This window comes from Babylonia areolata, chromosome 5 (genome assembly GCF_041734735.1).
Source record: "Babylonia areolata isolate BAREFJ2019XMU chromosome 5, ASM4173473v1, whole genome shotgun sequence".
In the NCBI taxonomy this organism is placed as follows: domain Eukaryota; kingdom Metazoa; phylum Mollusca; class Gastropoda; order Neogastropoda; family Buccinidae; genus Babylonia; species Babylonia areolata.
Genome location: NC_134880.1, coordinates 33783801 through 33809438, shown reverse-complemented (window position 1 = coordinate 33809438; position 25638 = coordinate 33783801). Strand labels below are relative to the sequence as shown.

At 42.4% G+C, this 25638-nt stretch overlaps 1 protein-coding gene across 1 annotated transcript in view; it reads right to left on the bottom strand.

Annotated features, from left to right (window-relative positions):
• Window positions 1-18410: 18410 nt before the first annotated feature.
• The window catches only part of LOC143282035 (cAMP-dependent protein kinase type II regulatory subunit-like), an 11141-nt gene continuing 3913 nt past the window's right edge, over window positions 18411-25638 (bottom strand). The window contains exons 2-4 of the mRNA XM_076587460.1: window positions 24717-24872; window positions 23761-23815; window positions 18411-21557 (exon numbers count right to left, since the gene is read on the bottom strand). Of these exons, the coding sequence (XP_076443575.1) occupies window positions 20877-21557; window positions 23761-23815; window positions 24717-24872 (892 nt within the window). The 3' untranslated portion in view covers window positions 18411-20876. The remainder of the gene's footprint in view (window positions 21558-23760; window positions 23816-24716; window positions 24873-25638) is intronic.

Sequence of the window (25638 nt, the reverse complement as noted above, 5' to 3'; positions counted from 1 at the left end):
CTTTTTATGCATTGAGTATAATTTCAAAATGTAATGTCTAAGATGAGAAAGATCAGTTTAAAGCAAATTAACCCCCTAGTATTAATTACAGATTAATTTCCCTTTTTTGTTTTACTAGCTGCACCAAAGACATGCACCAGAAATATAACTTCCATGCTTAGCAAAAGAAGTTCCTGTTTGAACAAAAAATGATAAAAATGACTTCTCTTGATGCTGTGTCAGAATATCAGATCAAAGTGCCAAGTTCAGAGAATATATGTATATATATATATATATATATATAACAGTAAATTCATTTTGCATATAATTTGGCTTCTTTTTTCTGCCCATCCCAGAGGTGCAGTATTGTTTTCAACAAGATGACTGGAAAGAACTGAATTTTTCCTATTTTTATGCCAAATTTGGTGTCAACTGATAAAGTATTTGCAAAGAAAATGGCAATGTTAAATTTACTATGGACACACACACACACACACACATAGAACCGAACACCGGGTTAAAACATAGACACATTTTGTTTACACGAGTGAGTCAAAAATGGGTGGCGTTGTCCCTGGGGAGAGCAGCCCGAATTTCACACAGAGAAATCTGTTGTGATAAAAAGAAATACAAATACAATTCATTTAGTGAAGTTACTCAACTGGTCCTGGTTCGACATGTTCCAGCACATGACTCATGGAAAACGCTGTATTATAATGCACGCCAGCTGTAACTGTTTAAGATGGCATCATGAGGACTAATGGATGGCTTCCTTGGCAACAGAGCGCGGTCGATTTTAAAGCATTTGTCAGGTTAGTTCCGGAAATGAGTACCTAATCTTCTTTCTGTATCTCTGTGTCTGTCTGTCTGTCCTTACGTGAACTGTTTATTACTTAGTTTCCCGGTCTCCCTCTCTTTTCCTCCCTTTTTCTCTTCCATCCCTTGCTCTGCCTCTTTTCGTATGCAGTTCTAATCATTTGCTGTGAGAACAGCTAACGAGCCAAAGCCAGTACCATCACGTGTAGTTGCAGCAACAAGCACCCCTGTCTCTCCTTTCCCCCCTTCCTTCCTCGCCCCTTCCCACAGCACCTGACGCTCTATCCGTGGAATGGCCACACTCCATATTCCAGCCGCGCCCTCCCATGGGGGTCTGGTGTCAGCAACCATCAGACACCACGTGGAGCCAGGGACAGAATTATGCACTGCCCCTGCATTGTTGGTCTCCATCTCTCTCTCTCTCTTTCTCTCTCTCTCTCTCTCTCACACACACACACACACACACACACACACACACGCACACACATTCATACATACACGTAATATGTGCAGATTGTTTGCTCACGTCTATGTGTGTGTGTGTGTGTGTGTGTGTGTGTGCGCGCGCGCGCGCGTGAGTACATCAGCCGTCCGCACCAGTTGTTACATAATCGTTTTCCCTGTCCCTTATTAATAATAATAACAATGGATACTTATATAGCACACTATCCAGAAATCTGCTCTAGGTGCTTTACAAAAACGCTTTGTTAACATAAAACACAACATCTATGTTACATACACACACCAAAATATGACTACATACACACACACACACACACACACACACACACACACACACACACACACACACACACACACACACACACACACACACACACTGCGTACATACATTTTAACAATACATGTGTATCTAACAGCTACCCTAACACATACGCACACATAGGCAGGCACAAACTTACATAAACGCACGCGCTCACAATACACATTCATATACATGCATGTAGTTATGTACACATGCATATGTATACATACATAGTCAAGCACAGCTAACGCAAAGGAAGTGGACCTGCCACAATTGAACTTACTGCTGAGGGAAAAGGTGAGTTCTGAGACGAGATTTAAAAGATGCGAGGGAATCAGAATGACGGAGGTTATCAGGGAGCTTGTTCCACGTCTTTGGCGATTGAAAAGAAAACGATCTGTGTCCATAGGTCTTCTATGAATACACAGACAAGTGCACACGCACGCACAGTACAACAAAGATTAATTGTATGATGAAATCACCCACATAATTCCCGGTGAAGTTATGTAATCTATCACTGTATTCCAATGCTCGCCAGCGGCATTGTTCATGATGGTATCACGAAGCCTGATGGATCGCTTCCTTGACAACAGAGCGCTATCGATTTTTAAAAGCATTAGTCAGGTCAGCCACGAAGGGATGGTCTTTGTTTCCCGGTCGGGAGCCGATAATCTCTCTATATATCTGATTCACCACCCTGTGTGTGTGTGTGTGTGTGTGTGTGTGTGTGTGTTGGTGTCTCCGCCTTTATGTCCCTGGGCCTGTGTATCTGCTTTGTGTGTTACACAGTCTCTGCAACTGTCAGTCTTCCTCATGTGTATTGACTGCAACACAAATAATGGTCTGGTCAAATCGAACGAGATCCCCGTTTGGCTCAGCAGGTTCAGAAGTGAGAGAGACAGACACACAGACAGAGAGACAGACAGACAGAGGGAGAATTAAAGTGTCCAGTTTCTGATAAACAGGGACTATACTCGGGTTACCTGCACAATAATGATGTGATGGACACTGTAGAATAAAATGGAATAGAGGGAACAGGAGAAGAAATAGGCACGCACGCTCACACGCACACACACACATACACACACACACACACACACACACACACACACACACATTTATTCTTATGCAATATATATATATATATATATATATATGGCGGAAATTGATAAGTTGGTATGCCTGTAGAATGTGTCAACGTGAGTGTTCAGCTTTTGATTTGCTGCTATTCATTGTCAGTGCAAAAAACGAAATCAAAGAAATGTTACAATACCCTGATTTATATTTTCCTGTATCTTTTGTTGATCTCACCCACAATGCATATCTTATTCTGTTCCGTGTCTGTGGATACTGTTTGGCTCAATCTCTAATTGTCTCAAAATTTATGTATCATGGTGTGTGTGTGTGTGTGTGTGTGTGTGTGTGTGTGTGTGTGTGTGTGTGATCATTAGATTTTACATCTTTCCATTCTTTCCACTGTGACACAACAGAAAAGAATTCTGAAGGGAAACTGCGAAGGCTGTGGTGGTTGAGATTATCAAGATGATACACGTGAACCCATAGTGTGAGACTTTCTAAGTGTGTGCGCGCGTGCGTATGCGTGCGTGTGTATGTGTGTGTGCGTGTGAGTGTGCATGTGCGTGTGAGTGTGTATGTGTGTGTGTGTGTGCGTGTGTGTGTGAGTGCCTGTGTGAGTGTGTGTGTATGAGTGTGTTCATTCTTTACTTTGACGTCTTTTCACTGTAAGTGATATTAGACGAGTGTGTGTGTGTGTGTGTGTGTGTGTGTGTGTGTGTGTGTGTGTGTGTGTGTGTGTGTGACCGAAATGATATACAGTTCACTATCGAAAAATTCATTAGTGAGAAACCACGTTTCTCTGTGACTGGACTCTCTCTTTTAGATTTATTTCAGTACTCTCTCCGTCTCCATCCCTTTCTCTTTCACTCGCTCTGCCTTTCTGAATGTATGTCTCCGTCTCTTTCACCCATTCTCATTCACTCTTTCTCTGTCTGTCTGTCTCTGTCTCTCTTTCTTTCCCTCTCTCTCTTTTCAGCTGTCCCTGTGTGTCATTCTAATAATTCATTGTCAGAGCGGCTAGTGAGCCACAGCCAGTTTTATCATGTGTAAAACCGCGCAGCCACAAGCACCCCTCTCTCTCCTTCCTCTCCTTCCCTCCATCCCCCAGCATCTAACCACCCTCCCAATGGACCCCCGCCTGCCCCCAGGGCACAGCGATATCAGCCCGGCACGTGACGCCCGGGTCAGAAATATTGCACTGCACCGCTGTGGCAGGCCCGCCAGGCCGGTTCGATAAGCACGGCGCTGTGGCTGGCTATGTCAAATACACTCCGGCTCTTTCGGTCCGGGGGGTTCAAATTAATATTCAGATTAATTCCCTTTCTGTCCCCTATTTTTAATCTTGTTGCTTTTTACCGCTTGAATATTGGAGGAGGTGCACGCAAACAGAGGCAATATCATATACGTTGCTCATTCCAGATTGACATTACACACACACACACACACACACACACACACACACACACACACACACACACACACACGTGTACACACACACACACACACACACACACACGTGCATGCACACATACACACACACACACGTGTGTGTGTGTGTGTGTGTGTGTGTGCGAGCACATGTCCACGTGCGAGCGTGATTGGAAGTAGGCGAGTAGGGGTAACTGCCCACCCATTTCCTATCTACCCTCCCCTCCGCCCCCTTCTTAAATACAACATTGACGATGTAGTTTTCAAAAAATAGTCCAGGTGTTGATCTTGAACAGGGTACGCCAGGTGCTGGCACCGCTTAATGGCAGGCAATTAGCAGACACAGATGAGCGATTAAAGCACACAGTGCACAGACACCACCTCTTTGCTTGTGGCCCGGACTGGACCCTTGGGGGACACGCCGGGGACCCTATTATGTTCCTCGTACAAATTAGAGGCTGGTATTACACGCACAACACCAAGAAGAGAGAGAGAGAGAGAGAGAGAGAGAGAGTCTGTGTCTGTATGTGTGTGCGCCTGTATAAGATATATATATATATATATATATATTTATATATATATATTCAGGCCCAACACTCGGCTTATATCACAGATTGACATAAGTTTACGTTTGGGCCAACAGCAAAGTGAAAGCTGTATTGTCAATGGTTTCTCCAGTCAATGGGAAACCATTGACAGCTTAGTCTTTTGTGAAAGACTATGACTCTCAAACTAGGAGGCAAAATTGCACTGGCTCCCAGTGCTGCAGCCTTGTGGGCTGGTTGGCCTTTGGGAACCATCCCAACGCTGACTGTCCTAAAACCCTCATGGCCGAGAGAGTGGGGATGATGTACTTGGGCAAGACACTCTCCACTATAATCAAATTCTAGCCCAAATAGTCGGAACAGCAGTTGCCTTCTCTGCTGTTCTGATGGTCATTGTCGGACACGACTGACTACCACACACACACACACACACACACACACACACACACACACACACACACACATATATATATATATATATATATATATATATATATATATATATGTATATGTATGTATGTATGTATGTATGTATGTATGTATACATGTGTGTGTGTGTGTGTGTGTGAGAAGGAGTCAGACACACAGAGAGAAACAGAGACAGGGAGAGAGAGAGACAGAGAGAGAAAGTTTCAAAACGATTGATTAATTTTCAAAAGAATATTGGCTTATCACAATCGTATTATCACACGTACAAAGAATTCATACGAGCAGACACGAGAAGGCCATATAAAAGATCGGTCGAAGAGAGACGGGTACACACTGGAGAAAAAACTGACTTTGAAGACTGATACTTGGAAAGAGACTAACCTTGAGGTCCGATACTAGAGAAATGATTCTCCTTAAGGAGGTTGGTATTGGGGATTCTGGGATATTGTTCTCACATATCTTTTCCTTCTGCCTCTCCTTCTTCTTCCTTGCACTGTGCCTTGCAGGATTGTCTTGGCAGGTCCTGGTGATTGTGAGACATACACATACCACTTCGTTTCGTTTCTTCACTGGATAGGAAATTAGATCCAATGGTTTGACTGATCTGTAGGAGATACCGATGACTTTTGGGAAGAATCTCATCTCTGTGGCCTGTATCTTCTTCTCCATTTCAGTTGTCAAAGTCTATGACTCAGGCTTACAGGAATATTGAATTGACAAAGGTGCGCATCAGTCTGATCTTTGGGCCGGGTGCGATGTTCTTGTCGCTCCAAATTGTCTTCATTTTTTTCAATGTCGTGGTTGTTTCAATCTAAACAAGGACAATATCTCAGGCGTTGATCCCTAGTCGTTTACTATCAATCCCTGGTACTTGAATCTGTTGACTGTTTCCAGTTTCTTGCCATTGAATATGACGCCAGTGGTGACACCGTTGGTGTTGTTGGTCATCTGTTTGGTCTTCTCTGAACTGATTTCCTTGCCATTGGTTGCAGAGGTCTTGTCCAGGCGTTCCATCGATCTTAATGACTCCTCTTCATTCCCTGCTAGGCCATCGTTGTCGTCGACAAACCGTAAGATCGTGATTGTTCTGCATTTGATGCTGACTGCTCCTTTGTGATCTCCATAGCTTCGGTCATGATTTTATCAAGGAAGATGTTCAAGAAGGAGAGTAGGTTAGAGCAGACAGCCATGTCTGACTCCAACCGTCGTCCGGAATCAGTCCCCTATGGTATCATTGAATATAGACTATTCTGGTTGCCTTAATGTAGAAGTGCTCTGTGACGTTTGCGTTGATATTGTACAATTATAGTCGACCATGAGGCAGCATGCCATGTCCTGTCACTTTTCTGAGGTCCACAAACACATGGTAGAAATTTTGCCCAAGTTGGAGGTACCTCTCGCACAGTATTCAGAGACTGAAGATCTGTTCTGTAGCACTGCATCCTGCTCTGAAGACTGCCTTCTCCGCAGCAATCATCGTTTGTGCTCGTGGCTTCAGTCTGTTTAGCAGGATCTTTAGCATGACATGGGACTTTTGCTTGGATGGGAAGTTGATCGTGTGGCAGTTCTTGCTTAGTTGTAAGGAAATGATGCAAATATATTCGCATCTAACAGGAAAATGATTACCTGCCTGGTTTTTGCTTTTGTTGTTTGTTACTGTGCATATTGTATGAGTACAAATAACCATTATACGCTGCCTAAAGATCTTGGATCTGTAACTTTGCAACTTTCATTTTTCATTATGGACTTTTTTCGGACGTGAACGATACAAAACCTGCACTACTCAATGTTTTTGTGAATCATTTCCTGTTGATTGAAAACGAGGCGCTGATTTGCCCCGTACCCTGGGCCAACTAACCCCGGCATGAGACAAGTTGGTCTATGTGTCAATGGGTTAGCTAAGAGCCAAACTGAGAGTTATCCTCAGATAGTTTTGCCATTTATTTATAACACGAATTTTGGCAAGACATTGACGCACACTTTGAATCGTGGATTCCTCCTCTGACTCTGTGAAAAAAATTCTCCACACTAATTTGAGCGCAAAAGGGGACCAACTAGCCCCGGTCTCCCCTCTGTATCGACCTGTATGCTCACTGTGATAATCAGAACATTCACATATCTATTTACTGAGTTTCGTATTCGATGGAAACATTCAGCTGGATGGGGAGGGACGGAAGGAAATCTTTCACAAACCAAGAAAATGTTAATTTCAAATTTCATCCTGTCTTGGGAATTAATGTGAGTGCATGGAGGTGTTGACGCATTGGCTGAATGCAATGGAGTAATGGGGAAAAACAGGTGCAGGTGTAACGTCCCATTTTCAAAATGACTTTGCGACGTCGCTCTCCTCATGCCTTCTCTGCCTCTCATCCTTTCTTCCTTTTCCCACGAGTATTGTTGTTTTTCGCAAGGGAGGGTATTTGGCAAGAAATGAAAGATGGTCGTATGGTAATGAAAGAATTGATGTTGTCAATGCATATAAGTATCTTGGAATTTATTTTTCAGCTAGACTCAGTTTCAATTTCGCATGTCAGGATATAGTTAACAAAGCAAAGAAAGCAGTTATTGTAATACTTCATATTTTGTATAAAATAGATTGTAGCTCATTTAGTGTATTTGGTAGGTTGTTTTATTCTCAAGTTCAGCCAATATTGCAGTATGGAGCAGAAATTTGGGACTGGAAAATAATGTAGCAACAGAAAAAAACGCATTTATTTGCAATGAAACGGTTTCTTAATGTAGACAGTCGAACTCCAAATGATTTTGTTTATGGTGAGCTGGAGAGATATCCGATTTATTTGAATTCATATATTAAATGTATCAAATATTGGCGGAAATTGACTAGAATGGATGAAAACAGATTTCCATTTAAAGCTTATAATATGTTATATTCTTTAGATAATAATGGCAAAAAGACGTGGGCAACGAGTGTTAGACAGTGTTTGAATTCTTATGGTTTTGCATTTGTGTGGGACAATCAGGGGGTTGAAGATATTGCCGGGTTTTTTTAAAGTGCTTTAGGCAACGAATTATTGATTGCAGGTGGCAAGACTGGCATGATCATATACAAAACAGTGATAGATTTGCACAGTTTAAACTCTTCAAGACATCGCATGTCATCGAACCATACATTGAGTTGGTATTGAACAGATTTATAAAATGTGCATTTACAAAATTTAGATTTGGTGTTTCTGATATTGCTACTCATTGTTTTAGATACGGAAATTTAAGGGAATCGGTGTTTACTTGTTGTTTATGTAATCTGGGTAAGGAAGACGAGCTACATTTTGTGTTATGTTGCCCTGCCTTGAGTGACCTCAGACAAAAACTAATCCAACCAAAGTATTATAAAGATCCATCTAACTTTAGATTGAATTTGCTCATGTCATCAAGACATGAGTCTACTCTGTGTAACTTGGCCATTTATATATATGAGGCATTGAAGAGATTGAGAATAGTTACGACGTGAATCTTGTTGAACATCTGTGTTAGATATTTTTTGGTTGGTTTGTGTTGAACATGCATAGTGTGTCATGTAAAATCTTATTTATCTTTCTTTAATGTCACCCCCTTCAGTAAGGGGCTTTGGCCTTTATCTGAATAAAAAATCGTTATCGTTATCGTTCCTTTTCCCACACTATCCCCCTCTTCACCCTCTTCACAGTCCTGCTCCCCACACACTCAGCTGACAGATTCTCCACACGATAGCTCTATGGCCCCCTCTCCTCATATTATTCCGCCAACAGTGTTAGCGAGGTTAGGTTTCCATTTGTCTTTTTCAGATATTTATTTTGGACGGTGTTTAAAATGTTTCTTTGTTGCATATGGTAATATTCACTTAGGTTAGGTTTCATTTGTCGTTTATAAATATTTATATTGACGGTGTTTAAAATGTTTCTTTGTTGCAGATGGTAATGTTCACTTGAATCATCACACGCTCTCGAACGTGCTGGCAGAGAACTAATGGATGTGGTTTGAAAGCATGGACCGGTGTTGATGTGCCCGGAAGGTGATGGACGTCACATGATGCAACGACACAGTAGTTTGTGACATGGATTTATTTGTAGCTGCTATGAATATATAAAATATATTCATGGAATGGATATGGATTAATGGAATATAAACTGTCGAAACAGAATAAAATACCCATATATAGAAGACAGGGGTTTTTTTTGTGGACAATGGTGAGGGTGGGGTGTTGTTTCATTCCATATATTCTTTGAGTGAAGCATATTGAGTAACGCTGTTGATAGAAAATTGTGAAGATATATGTCACATGACTCGTATGTTTCTTGATATCCCAAGACATGACTTTTCAAATGATTTTCTTTATATCGTCGTAAGAAAAATGTCACTGCTCACTGTCTTATTTCATGCTTCCATAACATTTTACCGTTTCCTGTCCATTTGCACGTAACTCCGTGAAAAAATGTTGATGGTTGGACGCAGAAAGTGTGGGATATTGGATGATAGAGTAAAGAATTATACCACATGCAGACTGCATAGTTAAAAACAAACAACACGTCTGTGGCCACAGAAAGGCTGTGCAGATGCCTACTGCACCAGATCACACCCTGTGACAGCGTTCGATGCCACGACTATGATCGATCAGCCAGTTTCATCCCTGTCATGATTCCTCTGCATCGGATTTTGACAAACGGCAATGGGGAGCTGAAAGGAGGAGGAGGAGGAGGGTGTGGGTGGAGAGTGAGTTAGGTAAGGAGGAAAGGATTGTATTGTATTGTATTGTATTGTATTTGTCTTTTTCGTCTCAACAGATTTCTCTGTGTGAAATTCGGGCTGCTCTCCCCAGGGAGAGCGCGTCGCTGCACTGAGAACGCCACTCATTTTTTTCTTGCGTGCAGTTTTATTTGTTTTTCCTATCGAAGTGGATTTTTCTATAGAATTTTGCCAGGGACAACCCTTTTATTGCCGTGGGTTCTTTTACGTGCTCTAAGTGCATGCTGTACACGGGACCTCGGTTTATCGTTTCATCCGAATGACTAGCGTCCAGACCACCACTCAAGGTCTAGTGGATGGGGGAGAAATAGTGGCGACTGTACCGTGATTCGAACCAGTGTGCTCAGATTCTCTCGTTTCCTAGGCGGACGCGTTACCTTTAGGCCATCACTCCACTTGGAATGCGAATCTTTCTTTTGTGCACCATCAGGTTTGCGACGACCACGAGCTGATTGTCGTAGAAAGGGACGGGTGTGCCCTTTGTTCCGCCCTCCAGCCTCTCCCTCCAGTCCTCGCACTTCCCCTGACTGTCTGTCGTCAGTCACAACTCCACAGGACCCACTGTCAGTCTGCAGGTCTGCTGGCTGTCCCGCTCTCCGGACACCTGACAGATCTCTGTCTCTCTCTATGTCCCTGTCTCTCCACCCACTCGTTCAGTGTCCTTTGCTCATTTTATGAATATTCGTTTGCTCATTTTATGAATATTCGTAATTTATAATTATGTTCTTGAATGTTTAAAATGATGAATTTTCCTTCCAATGGTTGCGGTTTTCAAGGATTCTTTTATGTTCTATCTAATTCTCATTGCTTCTGTCTTCAAACTGCCTGTCTGTCTAGCTACCCCCAAGTAATGTTGTTAAAAGAGATTTACGAGTCATTTACACATAACAGATTATTGTATGATGTAAACCCTATGCAGAATGTACATTAGTACCAATCAAGTGTCCTGGAAAATAAACCATTGCCTTGTTTATTTCTGATCCTGTTTTGTCCGTCTGTCTGTCCCAGGCTGTTTCTCTCCGTCTCAGTATCTCCCCTTCCCACACCGCACCGCCTTCCTTCAAAAAGGTCATCAAAAGATCGTTTTTCTCGACCATTTGATATTCTTCCACTGGTTTCCCCCAGATTCAATCTGGTGCATGTTTCGCGCGCGCGCGCGCGTGTGTGTGTGGGGGGGGCGGGGGGGGGGGAGTCATGGACGGAGTAGGAATCCAAAAAGAGGTGAGCTCTGCCACAAGGTCACCTCGCCCTTCACAGCATGCAAGGCGTGGTGGACGAGGGGGCGGGCCACAAGTGTGAGCAGGATTAAACAGTGACCTGTTTCTTTTTCTTTCTTTCTTTCTTTGTGTCTGACTCACAGCGACTCATTACCACGAGTACATTATTAGATGTATGTGCCTGTTTTTGTCACAAAGAGAAACAAACAAGTACGCGCAGCACTTCACGAGAGAGAGAGAGGTGGGGGGGATAAGAGAGATGGAGAAAGGAAGAGAGAGAGAGATGGGGAAGGAATAAGAGTTAATGTCTATGAAACATCACACACACACAGAGGTGCATATATATATATATATATATATATATATATATATATATATATATGTATATATATATATATATATAATCACAATTTTCTTCTAATTCAATTCTGACAGATGCTGCTATTATATGTGGAGATTTTCCTTTTGCTGTGTCAGAAGCACATATGTTGATGTTTGCTATTGTTAACTCCCAGGGAGGGACAGGTGGCACCAGAAAACGAGGTGCCATATCATGTAAATCAATGTCTGAAGAATTAAAAATATCTGACACGAAGACAGGGCTGAAATGGAGCTTATGAATGAGCATCGCAACTGATACAATGTCTGCCCTATGAGAAGACATAATTTATAATTAGCAGAATGCGAGTCAGCTGCTGGGCCAGTCAGTATATACCTAACGCATCTGATGATTGGTCACTCACTTCACAGTTTGTCGTCATTCTGTTGGTGCGAGGCTCTCTTCCACTGGACAGAGCACGGATTTAACTTCAACTGATAGGTAAGTCTCCATTTTCTGTCAATTATCCGTCAGACTCCTTGTTTACAACTGTCTTCGTTTTTTTTTTCTTTGGCCGGCCAGTCTGCCTGTCACAAACCATGCTACACGTTCACATCCATTCATCCATCAAGTCACACTAGATGTACTGACCACAGGCCGTGTCAACTGCTCTTTGCCAACGGTCATCTGCAGCTGATGGAGCCGCCGACTGCTGAAAGAACGTTCGTTTCTCTGGCTGTGGAGCGTATCTCCACGCTGAAGGCTGACAATGACACAGAGCAGTACCCAACCTGGACATGGGCACGATGGTTTTGTTCCTTGGCCTCCTTGGCTTTCAATGTTATCATGTGTGACATGTTTCTTTAATTCTGGCTAAGTGTGGCTTTATTTCAGGGTTGAAGAGGATTCTTTTCGGTTAATCGTAATGCTCAGTATCTGTGTAACTACGTCTCAAGCGCCAGTCATGCCACCAACTTGATTTCTGATCTGAAAACTGTTGTACGCATGCACAATTGTTTATCATTGTTAATTAATGTGTTCTATCACTATACTGTGTTACCCACAACATACCAAAGTAATACACATTAAGTGACAGAAAGACGAAGGCAGGAGGAAATAAATAGACGCGTGAATCAACGGATAAAGATAGAACGCAAGAATGCAAGCAAGCAGTGAGTAAAGACAGACAGACAGACGGATAGTCAAGCAGGCAACACACAGTATCATAGTCATATAAAAGAGTGTCCCTTATTGCTAATATTGCATTAGACAATTGTTGGAAGTTATAAATGAAATAAATATTTAGAATACGAGAAAGGGGAAAATAATTTGATCAGAAAGAGAGGACAGGAACACACACACACACACACACACACACACACACACACACACACACAGGGAGAGAGCGGTGGCAGAACTGAGAGAGAAACAGACGCACAGAGACAGAGAGAGAGAGAGAATAAAAACACGTGTATTAATTTGGTAATGAAATATTTAATGGGATTTATCGTGATATTTTATTCAATAAGATTTTTCCCCTTTCTCCTTACAGCTTGAGTAATGTGATCAACAGCTGTATTTGGTATAATGGAATATTTATGAAAATTATTCTGGATCTGAACTGATTTCTGCAAGTTGATTCCGGTGACCATCGAATGGTACCAAAACAGAAACCGATAATAATCATATTCCCTCACATCTTTGGAAGCAAAATAATACAGAAGTTGATATTAAAAGACACGAAAAATCAAATTTCAAACAAATACCAGTCCATCGAATATCAAATGAAAACGAAATGCTGGAACCTGTTGATCAATGAAAAACCGATAAGCCGTTTACAGTCAATACTCACTGTGGTCAGGCCAGTTTGGAAAAAAAAAACACAAAAAAAACTATGACGACAAAGATGTACAGTATGTGCAGTTTCGCATACGAACACTTTTTGCAGACACTTAGATATTCCACGGAACACATAGCATATACCATACCGGTCAATTCCAAGATACAAAATAGAATGCACACTTATGCAAATGATATGGTAATTGACACAAAGCACATGTCCAGACTTCCCCACAGTGTGTGATCGGACAGTGGCCACTACTGACCATAAGGACAGTGAGCACGTGCATCAAGTGCAAGGTTGACAGTGCAGTGTCCACTGGGAGACCCCTAGCCGTCAGTCAACACATAGAAGTCACAGCACAGATGCACCCACGATGTCAACAATGGGGTGTACGTAACGGCAAGAACAAAACAGATGACTTCATTCCCTTCACCTGCCTCCCCGACCAATCACAGCACCCCCACCCCAGACCCCTTTCTGCAAGAGAAGAAAAAAAGAGGGGAGGAAGGCGGGGGTGGTGGGGGTGGGGGGGTTCACATGCAGACAAAAAATCGGTGTGTGTGTGTGTGTGTGTGTGTTCATTTTCAAAATTTCACCATCCCACTGGAGTGGGTGTGAAAAACAAAATTATTCTAAACTAACCAACCAAAGTGGAAAGCCGAAGTGCGTGGTATTTTAGCCACAGTACAGATAAAGCTTTCGGCCAGCTTACCGCGCCAAGTTGCACACACACACTTGCTCTGTTTTCGGTTTCTTCCGCTTTTTCGTCTGCGTTCTGAGTAAAGGTTCAGTTTGGATGTTTTGTTTTTCTTTCTTCCGTCTGAGTGGTTTTTTTTTGGTTTTTTTTTTGTTGTTGTGTGTATGTGTGTGTGTGTGTGTGTGTGTGTGTGTGTGTCTGTTTTGCTGTTGTATTTTCTCTCTTTTTCTTTTTCTTAAATCGAGGTCCCCATTCACAGTTTTTAACAAAAATGGAAGATTGTACTTACAAATTCAAAGCATTAATATATATATATATATATATATATATATATATATATATATATATATATATGAAGGCATGGAGGTTGTACCAAATGATAGTTTTAAATAGTTTTTGTGGGGTTTTTTTCTTCTTCTTTTTTTAACTGTGCGTCTTAAAGTAAGCAGTGATGCGTAGTTTTCCTTTCTCGTGCACATACAAATTTCAGTTGTGTTCAGTATTCTCATCACCCCAACGTTTTGTGAATTTACAGGAAATGTACGGTGTCCATGAAGAAAGCGTGGTTTGCTGAAAGAAAAAGAAACCAATTTGTGGAGCTGTCATCAATCCCAGCGTAAATGTGGTGTAACAAATGCTAAACAAAACAGCCACAAGCTGTATTTAACACAAACAAACATTAATATATTTTTCCAATCGGAGAATACACATTTATTGATCATTTTGCGACCATGACGATTCACTTACACAAAACTGCATGCATTAAAAAATGGGATCAAACAAAAGAAACAATCTATTCAAGAATACGATTCATAAATTATCTTTTGTTGTTCTTGGAGTACTTCACAATCGAAAAACATAACCATGGATGACACAAAAAGCGCACGATTTCTGTTTGAGATGGCAGTTGAGAAACCTTTACACCGCTGATGATTTTCAGACCTCTGACCTTCCTATGTCACCTTGACTTTGAGTTCCAAGAAACCTTTTTTTTTTTTTATCTGACAACAACGAACATTGAAAATCTTGTGTGGTGGCCAAATGGTTGGAGCGCTAAGTGGTCACCCGAGTTCGCCCGGTGCACCTGGTGGGTTGAGAGTGGAGATGTGTCCCATCTCTCAGGTCAACATAAATCATTATGTGCAAATCTGCAAGTGCCTGAACCACCTTCCTCTGTATACGCATAAAAGAAGACCAAGCAGGCACGTTACATATCCTTTCATCCATTTCTCCATCCTGTGAACAAGAACATACCTAGAATGTACACCCGGAAAACGGAGTATGGCTGCCTACATGGCGAGGTAAAAAAAAAAAATGGCGTACGCCCAAAGCCCACTCGTGGGATTAGCAACCCACAAACAAAAGAAGAAAGTCTAGTTGTGGTTGTAAAGCGTTCTTCAAATATAAGAGCTTCCTGGGTGACTGAAGGGATGTCGGCCGTGTGAGCGCTAAGAAAGACCTGTCACATGACGGACAGTGTGACGGACCGGCACAGTGCACCACCAGTCCTGGTGTCAGTGAAGCTTTGTCACCCCCTCCCCTCTCCACCACCACCACCTCACGGGGCACACAGAACGGCTTCAAACTTTCCTTGAAGCGAAATGTGCATGCACTCCGTGTAGACTTGTGTTGTGGGTGTGGTGCTTTGGTGTGAGATGATGTGCAAGCTGAATAGTGATGAACAGTCCATGTGAATGCTCTCACGCGAAGGAAGCAAAAGCTGCCACGTGATACCATGGCCACATGTGCGGACCTGATTTCAACCGAAAGCAGAGACCTAGAGCCTATCGATGTGTGCCAGTGCAAAACGTTTTCTTCATTGGTTTGACATCAGCATGAAAACTGACATCAAGGAAGCGAGCAGCGCGGTGCAAGGCAGCCAGTGAAGGTGGTCACATTGATCGACATCGACAGAACTGAGCGTGCGTGCGGGTGTCAATGCTTCGCGCATCTTGCTGTTTTGCTGCTTTAGATGTGTGCAGTTCATGCATTATATATCGTTACTGTGATTCTTTAACTGCTGACCATTTCCTGAAAAATAAACCTAAATATGATATATATATATATATATATATATATATATATATATATAATGGTAGTGAGAAACGTGTCATTAATATTATAACTGAAGAAGCGTTCAACACAATTGCTGCTTTATCACACAATGAGGAAAAAGGACACACGGAGGTCAGTGTGAGGTTGCTGTCATGTCCAACAAGTGGACGGGTGAGAAGGGGAAGAAGGGGGCGGGAGGAAGGCGAGGAGGGAGGCAGGGAATGGAGTGACTGCTGCAGCTATGTGCATTTCCTTCATCCGCACTGCATCCACACACTTCATTCGCACAGAACATGAACACCAAAGAAGGGATTAAATTGTTATTGTTCTCAAGGGGAAAATAGCTGTGACATTTCTTGTATGAAGGCAGAAGCGACAGTGGATCAGTTTCAATTGTTTGCTTACATCAATGTTACAGAACAAAAAGTTTTATTTAAAAAACCAACTTTGTAATCCATTTATTTTATGTGCAAAAAGAGACAAAATATTAAATTTATGTCAAGCATTTCTTTAACTTTGAAATCCAGAGAGAAATAAACATAAAAAAAAAACTGTGAAGTAAAATAGTGTGCAGGAAAATAGTACATTTTAATGCTAGGAAAAAGTTCACACAAGAACATGTGACTTGCTGCCTATGAACACAGCAGGACGCCATGGGGTTTGTGGGTATATTATGTATTCATTTAATTGATATTTGATTCATCCATTTACCTCATTTAAATATGAATGCACTTAATCATTTACGTTCTTCTCTATTTATTTATGCTGATGTATTTGTTTCACAGTGCTTTACAACTCCATTGAAACAGTAATTCAAGATTCACATGATACAGTTGTTCAATCAGATCTAACTTGCACACAAGCTTAATATCAAAGAATATCGCAAAAATTCCAATTCGTTGACCTAGAAATTATCAATGGCCTTATCACACGTAAATTCTCTTTAAAATGAGTTATATTTCATGTTTGGTGGATATGCCGTAATTGGAACTCAGATTCCACAGACTGTATCCTAACAAGCCACGAAAGACATGTCGGGGCTTTAAAACAAGACCCAAAGCATAATCAAACCCTAGTGACGACAACAACAATAATAACAACAGCAACAAAACAACTCCGATGAATGAAAGTCATTACCTGCTCTTTTCCCCAAATAAAAAATCAACGGTAAAAATAATACAGGAATATCCTAATTAAAATCAACACATTGGGAATAACATGAGAATATGGATTACCCAAGTGGAGATTAAAACTAGAAAAGAAACAGGTAAACGATAGACTGTTAGCCTACCTCTGAGGTGCTAGATTTGATTTATTGAATCTCGTCGCCTACCCGTTTCCTGGTGCCCCATCAGCGTGTGACAAGGAAGACTACAGAAAACACCAGAAGAGAGGAAATTGCCGGTGCAGAAAGTTGGGATGCTATTTGTAACTGTAAATCAGCCCTTGCATAAAAGGTAGAGAAATCGTTTTAGAAGGTACAGTTTAAAACTAAATTCAATTAAAAGCATGTTAACAAACCCATCTGCGTAGTTTATGCTATAAATAACCTTGCCTTTAAGGACACAGCAATCTAAAATTGAGCTGGATAAATATGGACGAGCAGGTATTATGTTCATTACAAAATCCAGAAGCAAATTGTCGAATTAAAATGTTTACAAATCGCCGCTATTATGAATTTCAAACTCACGGTGAAATCCGTGACAGAGTGTGCCCAAATAGCATCCCAGACTGAAGTTATAAAAATACACTGACCGAACAGGACAGCTGAAAACTGTTCACGTGCAGTCAACGGTTGAAGACATCAACTGAAAATCGAGTGATAGAAATGTAAATATTCAATTAAAATAAGATTGAAATCTTTGAAGTCAACAATTGAAAACTTGAGGATGATGTTCTTTTATCAGACATTTAGAAGCCAATTTCATTTATTTTAATTTCAATGGAAATCAGGGACAGGATTCCTTTTCAATACAAGCATGTTTGAAGATCAGATAGGTATACTGACTGAAACTCAAGTGCTGAAGTAATTCACTGAAAAAAACTTCTGTACGAGGCAATGAAATTTGGTTTGAAGGTATCCATTGGAACACTTGTACTTAGATTATTCAATGAATAATTAAAAAAAATAATAATAAAAACTTTTAGAACTTAAGTCATTGCGTGGCACCAAGGGCGTGTTATTTTTTTAAACGCTTTTTTTTTTTTTTACCGCAAAGGGCATGAGAGCAATCAGTGATCTGCGAGACAAAACTGCTGCATACTGATCTGCAGGATACGGGAGTCAGAAGACACGTTGCTCTGAAGAAACCTTCTTGAGTTCGTTCAAAGCAACGTGAAATAAATGGCCGATGGACCGTGGGCACCTTTTCACAGACAAGATCAACGACAGCCTTCGAAAGCCATTCTTGTTGGTTGCAAGCCATGCTTACTGTTTGTAGAGTTTATTGATATTCTGACATTACCCCCGCCCCCCCCCCCCCCCCCCCCCCCCCCCCCCCCCCCCCCCCCCCCCACGGACCCCCCTCATTGTCTATTTGTTTCCAAGCCCTACCTTCACTTGGTGTTCAGATTTACTGAAAGCTAAAACTATGTTGCTCCTTGCCCAGCCGACCTGGTGAAAGCTCTGGCGTCTGTCTTTTTGTTTCGATAATAATTAGTGACATGCTGCTATTTTCCATACAATATCTCTTCATTGTCATGCAACCAAAGACAGTGGCAGTTTTCTCTCCAACAGCTCTTGTTGAGTTATACGAATCAATTCAGCAACTGGCAACTTTTTTTGAAAGACAGAAAGTCAGTTTTCACCTGGCGTCAGTTCTGCACAGTGTATCTGTCAAGAATCACTCACTGAAGTGTGGGTCAGTTGTCAAGAATCACTCATTGAAGTGACGGCAGTGTGGATCAGATTGGTTGTCAAGAACCACTCACTGAAGTGACGGCAGTGTGGATCAGATTGGTTGTCAAGAACCACTCACTGAAGTGACGGCAGTGTGGATCAGATTGGTTGTCAAGAACCACTCACTGAAGTGACGGCAGTGTGGATCAGATTGGTTGTCAAGAATCACTCATTGAAGTGACGGCAGTGTGGATCAGATTGGTTGTCAAGAACCACTCACTGAAGTGACGGCAGTGTGGGTCAGTTTGTTTGTCAAGAACCACTCACTGAAGTGACGGCAGTGTGGATCAGATTGGTTGTCAAGAATCACTCATTGAAGTGACGGCAGTGTGGATCAGATTGGTTGTCAAGAACCACTCACTGAAGTGACGGCAGTGTGGGTCAGTTTGTTTGTCAAGAATCATTCACTGAAGTGATGGCAGTGTGAAGCAATTTGTCAAGAATCATTCATTGAAGTCACCACAGTGTGAAGCAATTTGTCAAGAATCACCTATTGAAGTGACAGCAGTGTGGAGTGTGGAGCAGTCTGCAGAGAGGTCGTGTGTGCCATCCCCCTGACAGAGGGTCAAATGTAAGGTTATACACATCCAGCAGGCAGACGAAGCATTCTCTGAAAACTGAATCTGCAATATGCAGGAAGGAAAATAGGATCTGTCAAGTGGAACATCATTTAAAATATTCCAATGTTTTCGCCGATAAAATCTTCCGTAGTGCTGCTGACACGCACGAGCTCACTGTCAACTAGCAGTCTAAAGCACACCAGATGTCATCAACATTTTCCCTTGCACTTTGGGGCTTTCAAACTATCATTTGAGGGCAAGGGAAATATTTCCCGTTTTAGTGTAGTATTGGTGAGATATTTAATATATGTTGACATTTGAAGTTTTTGTTTTGTTTTTGTTTTTCAGAAAGACGAACATACGCGAAGCACGTCAAGAATTCCATCGGTCATCTGTTTCCTGCAGGACCAAACCATTTCATGTTCTCTCCTACTTTGCATTTATAATTTCGGCAAATATTTTATGCTTCGTATATTCAGTTCAATTATACACCCCCAAGCTATCCACAGTGCCAGGATCAGGTACAATCTTCAGGGTGGCAGTCACCCCACACTCCATGTCTCACAATGGCTAGACCGCCCTCATGCTAACAACTGCATACACAAACCCAGCAGTGCCGGCAGAATTGAATGTATCCACCGAGGAACAGACAAGACCTAGGGCAGGCTAGCTGAGGTTTCAGTGATATTTTCGTGCTTCTGGAACCTATATTACCTGAAATCTGTTTTGGTAAGTAAGGTTATAATTTCAGCATCAGCATCATCACAACTACGAAAAGGCTCACTAACAGTGTGACAGGTTCCTGCCGGTAAGCGTGGACTGGAACTGATTCCAGTCGAGTTATAATTATGGTAGACGCAAAGTTCAACAGTTTGTTTGAAATAAACAAAACAAAACAATATTAAACTGAACTCAAGACATATCGTCTTTTTATTTACTTTTGCTAACAGTTGTGGTCATAGTCCAGTGTGTAAACAAAACAAGTAACGAATAAAACCATCATTCTTAAGCAATCAAAACAGCAAATATTTAACACTGATAAACAGGTTGCCAAACAATGATCACTTTTCCAGGTGAGGAACAATACAGGCATAACAATCTTCCATTACACATGTCACTGCAGCCAAGGAACACAAATCACTGACTGCAAATGAAAATTGATAATGAGAACACAAGTATTCAGAATGATGCTAAAAGTCACAATAATTCATCACTTTCAACTGTGGTAGGTAGGCGGGTGTTACAATGGTGTGACACACATTCTCCCTGTACACACAAGCACTAGAAGAAAAAAGATTATACATCAACTTCACTGAAGGGGGATGGCGGGTGGGATAACGGGTAACACATACACAAGCCTCTGGTGGACTGACAAATCACAGGTACACAAACCCACTGAAAAACAAAAGTTACTAAAGGTGACTTGCGATCTTTGCCGATGGCCCACCATGCTGAGAACTGAACGCGCTCTCCCTACACCACTGACCGCAGACTCCCGCACAGTCACCTTCACTGGTCATCGGCATACATGGTGTACAGCTGGCTGTTGCGCTTCATGATCTCCACGCAGGGCCCTAACAGCCGCTCGAAGCAGTCCCTCTCCAGAAAGGCCACCTTCACCCTGCCCACAGCGTACACGTTAGCAGTCCGCGGCTTGTTGTTGATCAGCGCCAGCTCCCCGAAGTAGGTGGTGGTGGACTGCTTGGCGATCTCCTGCTCCCGCCCGTCGTTGGAGGTGATGGTGACCTTGATGTTGCCCTCTTCCACGAAGTACATGCCGTCTGCCGTGTCGCCCTGCTCGATGATGGCCTCCTCGTCCTCGTACACCCTGGTCACCAGGGCGTCAGCCAGCGTCATCCGCTCGTAGGGGTCCAGGGACTGCAAGATGTTGACGCTCTCCAGCAACGCCTCGAACTTCTTGCGCTTCTTGAAGGCGCTCTTGAGGACGATCTTGCGGAAGGAGTTGCGGTCCATGGCCCACAGGGTGCCGGCACTGACGGCGCGGACCGTGGCGGAGCGGGGCATGTTGTACATGAGGGCCAGCTCCCCAAAGCTGCCCTTGTTGTCGAACTGGTACACTTTCTTCTCGTCGCCCTTCGCGTTCACCAGCACGTCGTACACGCCCGTATCGATGACATAAAAGTTGTCGCCATCGTCGCCTTGCACTATCACCGTCTCCCCTGGATCCACCTAAAACAAATATATAAAATAAAATGGAATAATACGTTCAACAGAACAGAGTTAGACGAACTGTTAGCTGCAGAAAAGTACAAACAGGATGCAGGGTTAACTTGATGGTGTATCTCGTCTATTCGTCCATTGTTCTATTAGCATCCGTCTTTTGGTCCGTGTCTGTTTTTATTTTATTTCAAACTCTTGAAAAGAAGATAGACCATCCCACTATATTATTTGTATATGTATCGATGACCATACCCTCAACTTGGTTGTTCACTATCAAAGACACAGCATCTTCACAGGAAATAGTTTGCAAGCAACTTGCCCATGCTCCCTAATTCAATCCAAATGAGAACAAGAGAGGCAAGGCCTTCAAGACTCACTTGTGATACACTTAAAAAAAAATCCAAGCTTTTTATGTATTGAGTATAATTTCAAAATGTAATGTTTAAGATGAGAAAGATCAGTTTAGAGCAAAGTCCCCTAGCATTAATTACAGAGTGATTTCCCTTTTTTACTATCTGCACCAAAACGTTTGCAAAATAAATAAAACTTCCATGCTTTGCAAAAGAAGTTCCTGTTTGAACAAAAAATGATAATAATGACTGCTCTTGTTGTTGGGTCAGAATATCAGATCAAAGTGCCAAGTTTAGAGAATACAATAAATATAAATATAACAGTAAATGCAGTTTGCATATAATTAGGCTTCATTTGTGTGTGTGTGTGTTCATCCCAGAGGTTCAATATTGTTTTAAACAAGATGACTGGAAAGAACTAAATTTTTCCTATTTTTATGCCTAATTTGGTGTCAACTGACAAAGTATTTGCAGAGAAAATGTCAATGTTAAAGTTTACCACGGACACACATATGTACACAGACAACCGATCACCGGGTTAAAACGTAGCCTCACTTTGTTTACACAAGTGAGTCAAAAATTTCTCATGTGTGCGCACACACATTCACATGCATGCACAAGTACAACACTCTCTCTCTCTCTCACACACACACACATACACACACAGAGAGGCACACACACATGCCGGTATCAGAAACAGTGTTGGTGATGCACACAACAGTGACATCTTACTCGTGTAGGCACTGAACGGGGGCCACACGATAATGACACGAGAAGAGTGAAAGTCGTTTCCTTCTTTCTACCTATCGCATTATTAATTGATCGTAAAGAAGAGTAATATTCGTTTTTTCTCTCTTTTTCTGTCTGTTACTTTCTCGTTTATCAGTCTGCAAGTCAGATCAGTGTTCGCTCTCTGTGTGTGTGAGTGTTGTGTGTGTGTGTGTGCGTGCGTGTCTGTGTGTCTGTTAGTTTCTCGTTTATCAGTGTGCAAGTCATATCAGTGTTCGCTCTGTGTGCGTGTGTGTGTGTGTGTGTCTGTTAGTTTCTCGTTTATCAGTCTGCAAGTCATATCAGTGCTTGCTCTCTCTCTCTCTCTGTGTGTGTGTGTGTGTGTGTGTGTGTGTGTGTGTGTGTGTGTGTGTGATTTCGTCGACTGTCCCCAGTGTCTCGGGCTCTGGTTTGGGCCACAATCGGTCGCTCTTTCTCTTTGTTTATGAATCTGTCGTCTGTTTTAAAATATTTTCAACTGATTTTGTTTACTCCGTCTGTTTGTCTGTGGGCCTCTCTGTCTACCTGACCCTCTCTCTCTCTCCCTCTCTCTCTCTCTCACACACACACGCACGCGCGCACACACACACACACACACTTTATACCTTTCGTTTACGTATCTGTATCAAATACCATTACTTTAGATATCATTATCGTCATTTTGCCATTACTTTATGTATCAGTATCTTCTATTTATCTGATTTTTCTCTTTATTCTTTCGTCTTTCAATTGTTCACTCTAGTCAATTTTCTCTTTTACGTGAAGAACTGAGTAAGAGCATGAAATTTACTTTGTATAATTGCGTAAGTGTTGACTAAGATATTTGGGGAGAGACTAACCTATAGAGTATAGTGAGTGATGAATGAGTGGGAGAGTGAGTGTGTGCGTGCGCGCGGGCCTCTGTGTGTGTGTGTGTGTGTGTGTGTGTGTGTGTGTGTGTGTGTGTGTGTGTGTGTGTGTGTGTGTGAGGGTCACCGCGTGGTACAATCAATCATTGTATGTGGAATGAGGATTGAAGATGGATAAATGTATCATCATTTTCACCATTAAGCAGGTGTAATGACGCTTTGCGGGTAACGGGCACACACACTGACCTGTTTTTCAAACATGGCATCCAGTACTTCCTGTATTTGCTCTGGCTCCAGCGATCTGTTCAACAGAATTGAAATAATAACAATAACAATATCGACAAGAACAATACTACTACTACTAAAGATGATGATGATGATGATGATGATGACAATGAGGATCTAGAAGGATGACGTCGACAATGTGTCATCTTGGCAGTCAGATCCCGAGCACTGTGTGACAATGTGGTTGGTTATGATGAGGATAGAAATACCTGCCACAGACCCGGACATATGAACAAGCTGCACACACACACACACACACACACACACATGCGCGCGCGAGCGCGCGCATACAAGCATACATGCACAAACACATATACAAAAATACATGCAAATACAGAAAGACAGACACACAGGTGGACTGACTGAAAATGATAATGAGAACCTGTGTGTATGTGTGAGTGTGTGTGTGTGTGTGCGCGCGCACGCGTTTGTGTGTGTGTGTGCATATCAGTGTGTTTGCATACAGGCGTACACGTGTGCATGAACTCGCGCCCCGCATGCATGTGTGTATTCGTACATGCATGCATATAATAATATGTGCGTGTCCGCAAATGGATGTACTGTAAAAAGAAAACGCATGCGCGAGTCCGTGCTGACGTGCTCGTGGTGTGTGCGTGTGTACATTCGCTTCTGAGATCTGTGTGAGAAAAACCTCTATCTGTGGTATTTTAGTGGTTCTTTATTTCTTCCCCTGTTGAGAAAACGGTCCAGAACAATACGTGACTAAAAGATAAATTTGGGAACAGGTAAACACCAAAGGGAATACTCAATAAATGATAAAATATCAAAACGAAACAAAGTACACACTAACTTAACCTACCCAGCGCTTCCTTCCCCCATCGTGCTCAGAGCTTGGTCTCTGACCGAAGACCAGCGCTATGTAAGTAAAGTATCAATAACAATGCGTGTCCACAGACCTGAAGAGCAAGATGCCGCTGACAGCCTCAGTGAGCCGCTCTCTCTGGGAGTCCGTTTTGGGGTACACCACGCGATCATCGTCATCGTCGTCCTCCTCAGGGTTATAGCGCTCCGCCGACACCGACTGACGACGGGCATAGCGAGAGGAGGAAGATCTGTAGCACACGGACACACAAGTCAGTGTCAGTGTCCAGGGGTGAGAAAGGAGGAGGCGGTGAAGGATGGTAATGATGATAATGGCAATAATAAAGGTCTAATAGTTCAGCCTCAGGCCTATAACGGAGTGCGCAACGAACAAAAAACCTTTCCATTAATGGATCACTAAGAAGGGGGGTATGGAGGGAGATGAAGAGGAGAAACCGGAGGAGAGAGGAGGTGGGGGAAGGAAAAAGAGGAAGAGCAAGTGGAAGATGGGTAGGGGCAAGAGAAGGAGGAATATGAGGTGGAAGAGGCTGAGGCAGAGGAAGCGGAGGAGAATGATGAAGAGAAGGAGGAATATGAGGTGGAAGAGGCTGAGGCAGAGGAAGCGGAGGAGAATGATGAAGAGAAGGAGAGGGGAAAGAAGAGGATGAAATATAAAAAGGAGGAAGTAGAAGAGAAGGAATTGGAGAAGGAAGAACAGGAAGAATAGGGGAAGGAGGATGAGGCGAAATAGGAGAAAGAGCGGGGGAGGGGTTGGGGGGGGGGGGGAGAAGGATTCTCGGATAAAGAAACACATGACTCAAGTCAACCCCTGTATACATACATTTTCCAAACACATAACAAAATGTCTATAAAAAGGCCAAATCACCGGCTCTCTCTCTCTCTCTCTCTCACGCGCGCGCGCATTCGCACGCATGCACGCACAGTGTATAATATAAAGTGAGAGAATACATAACTATTATGCATATATACATATGCCTATTCACTTCTTCTCATTCA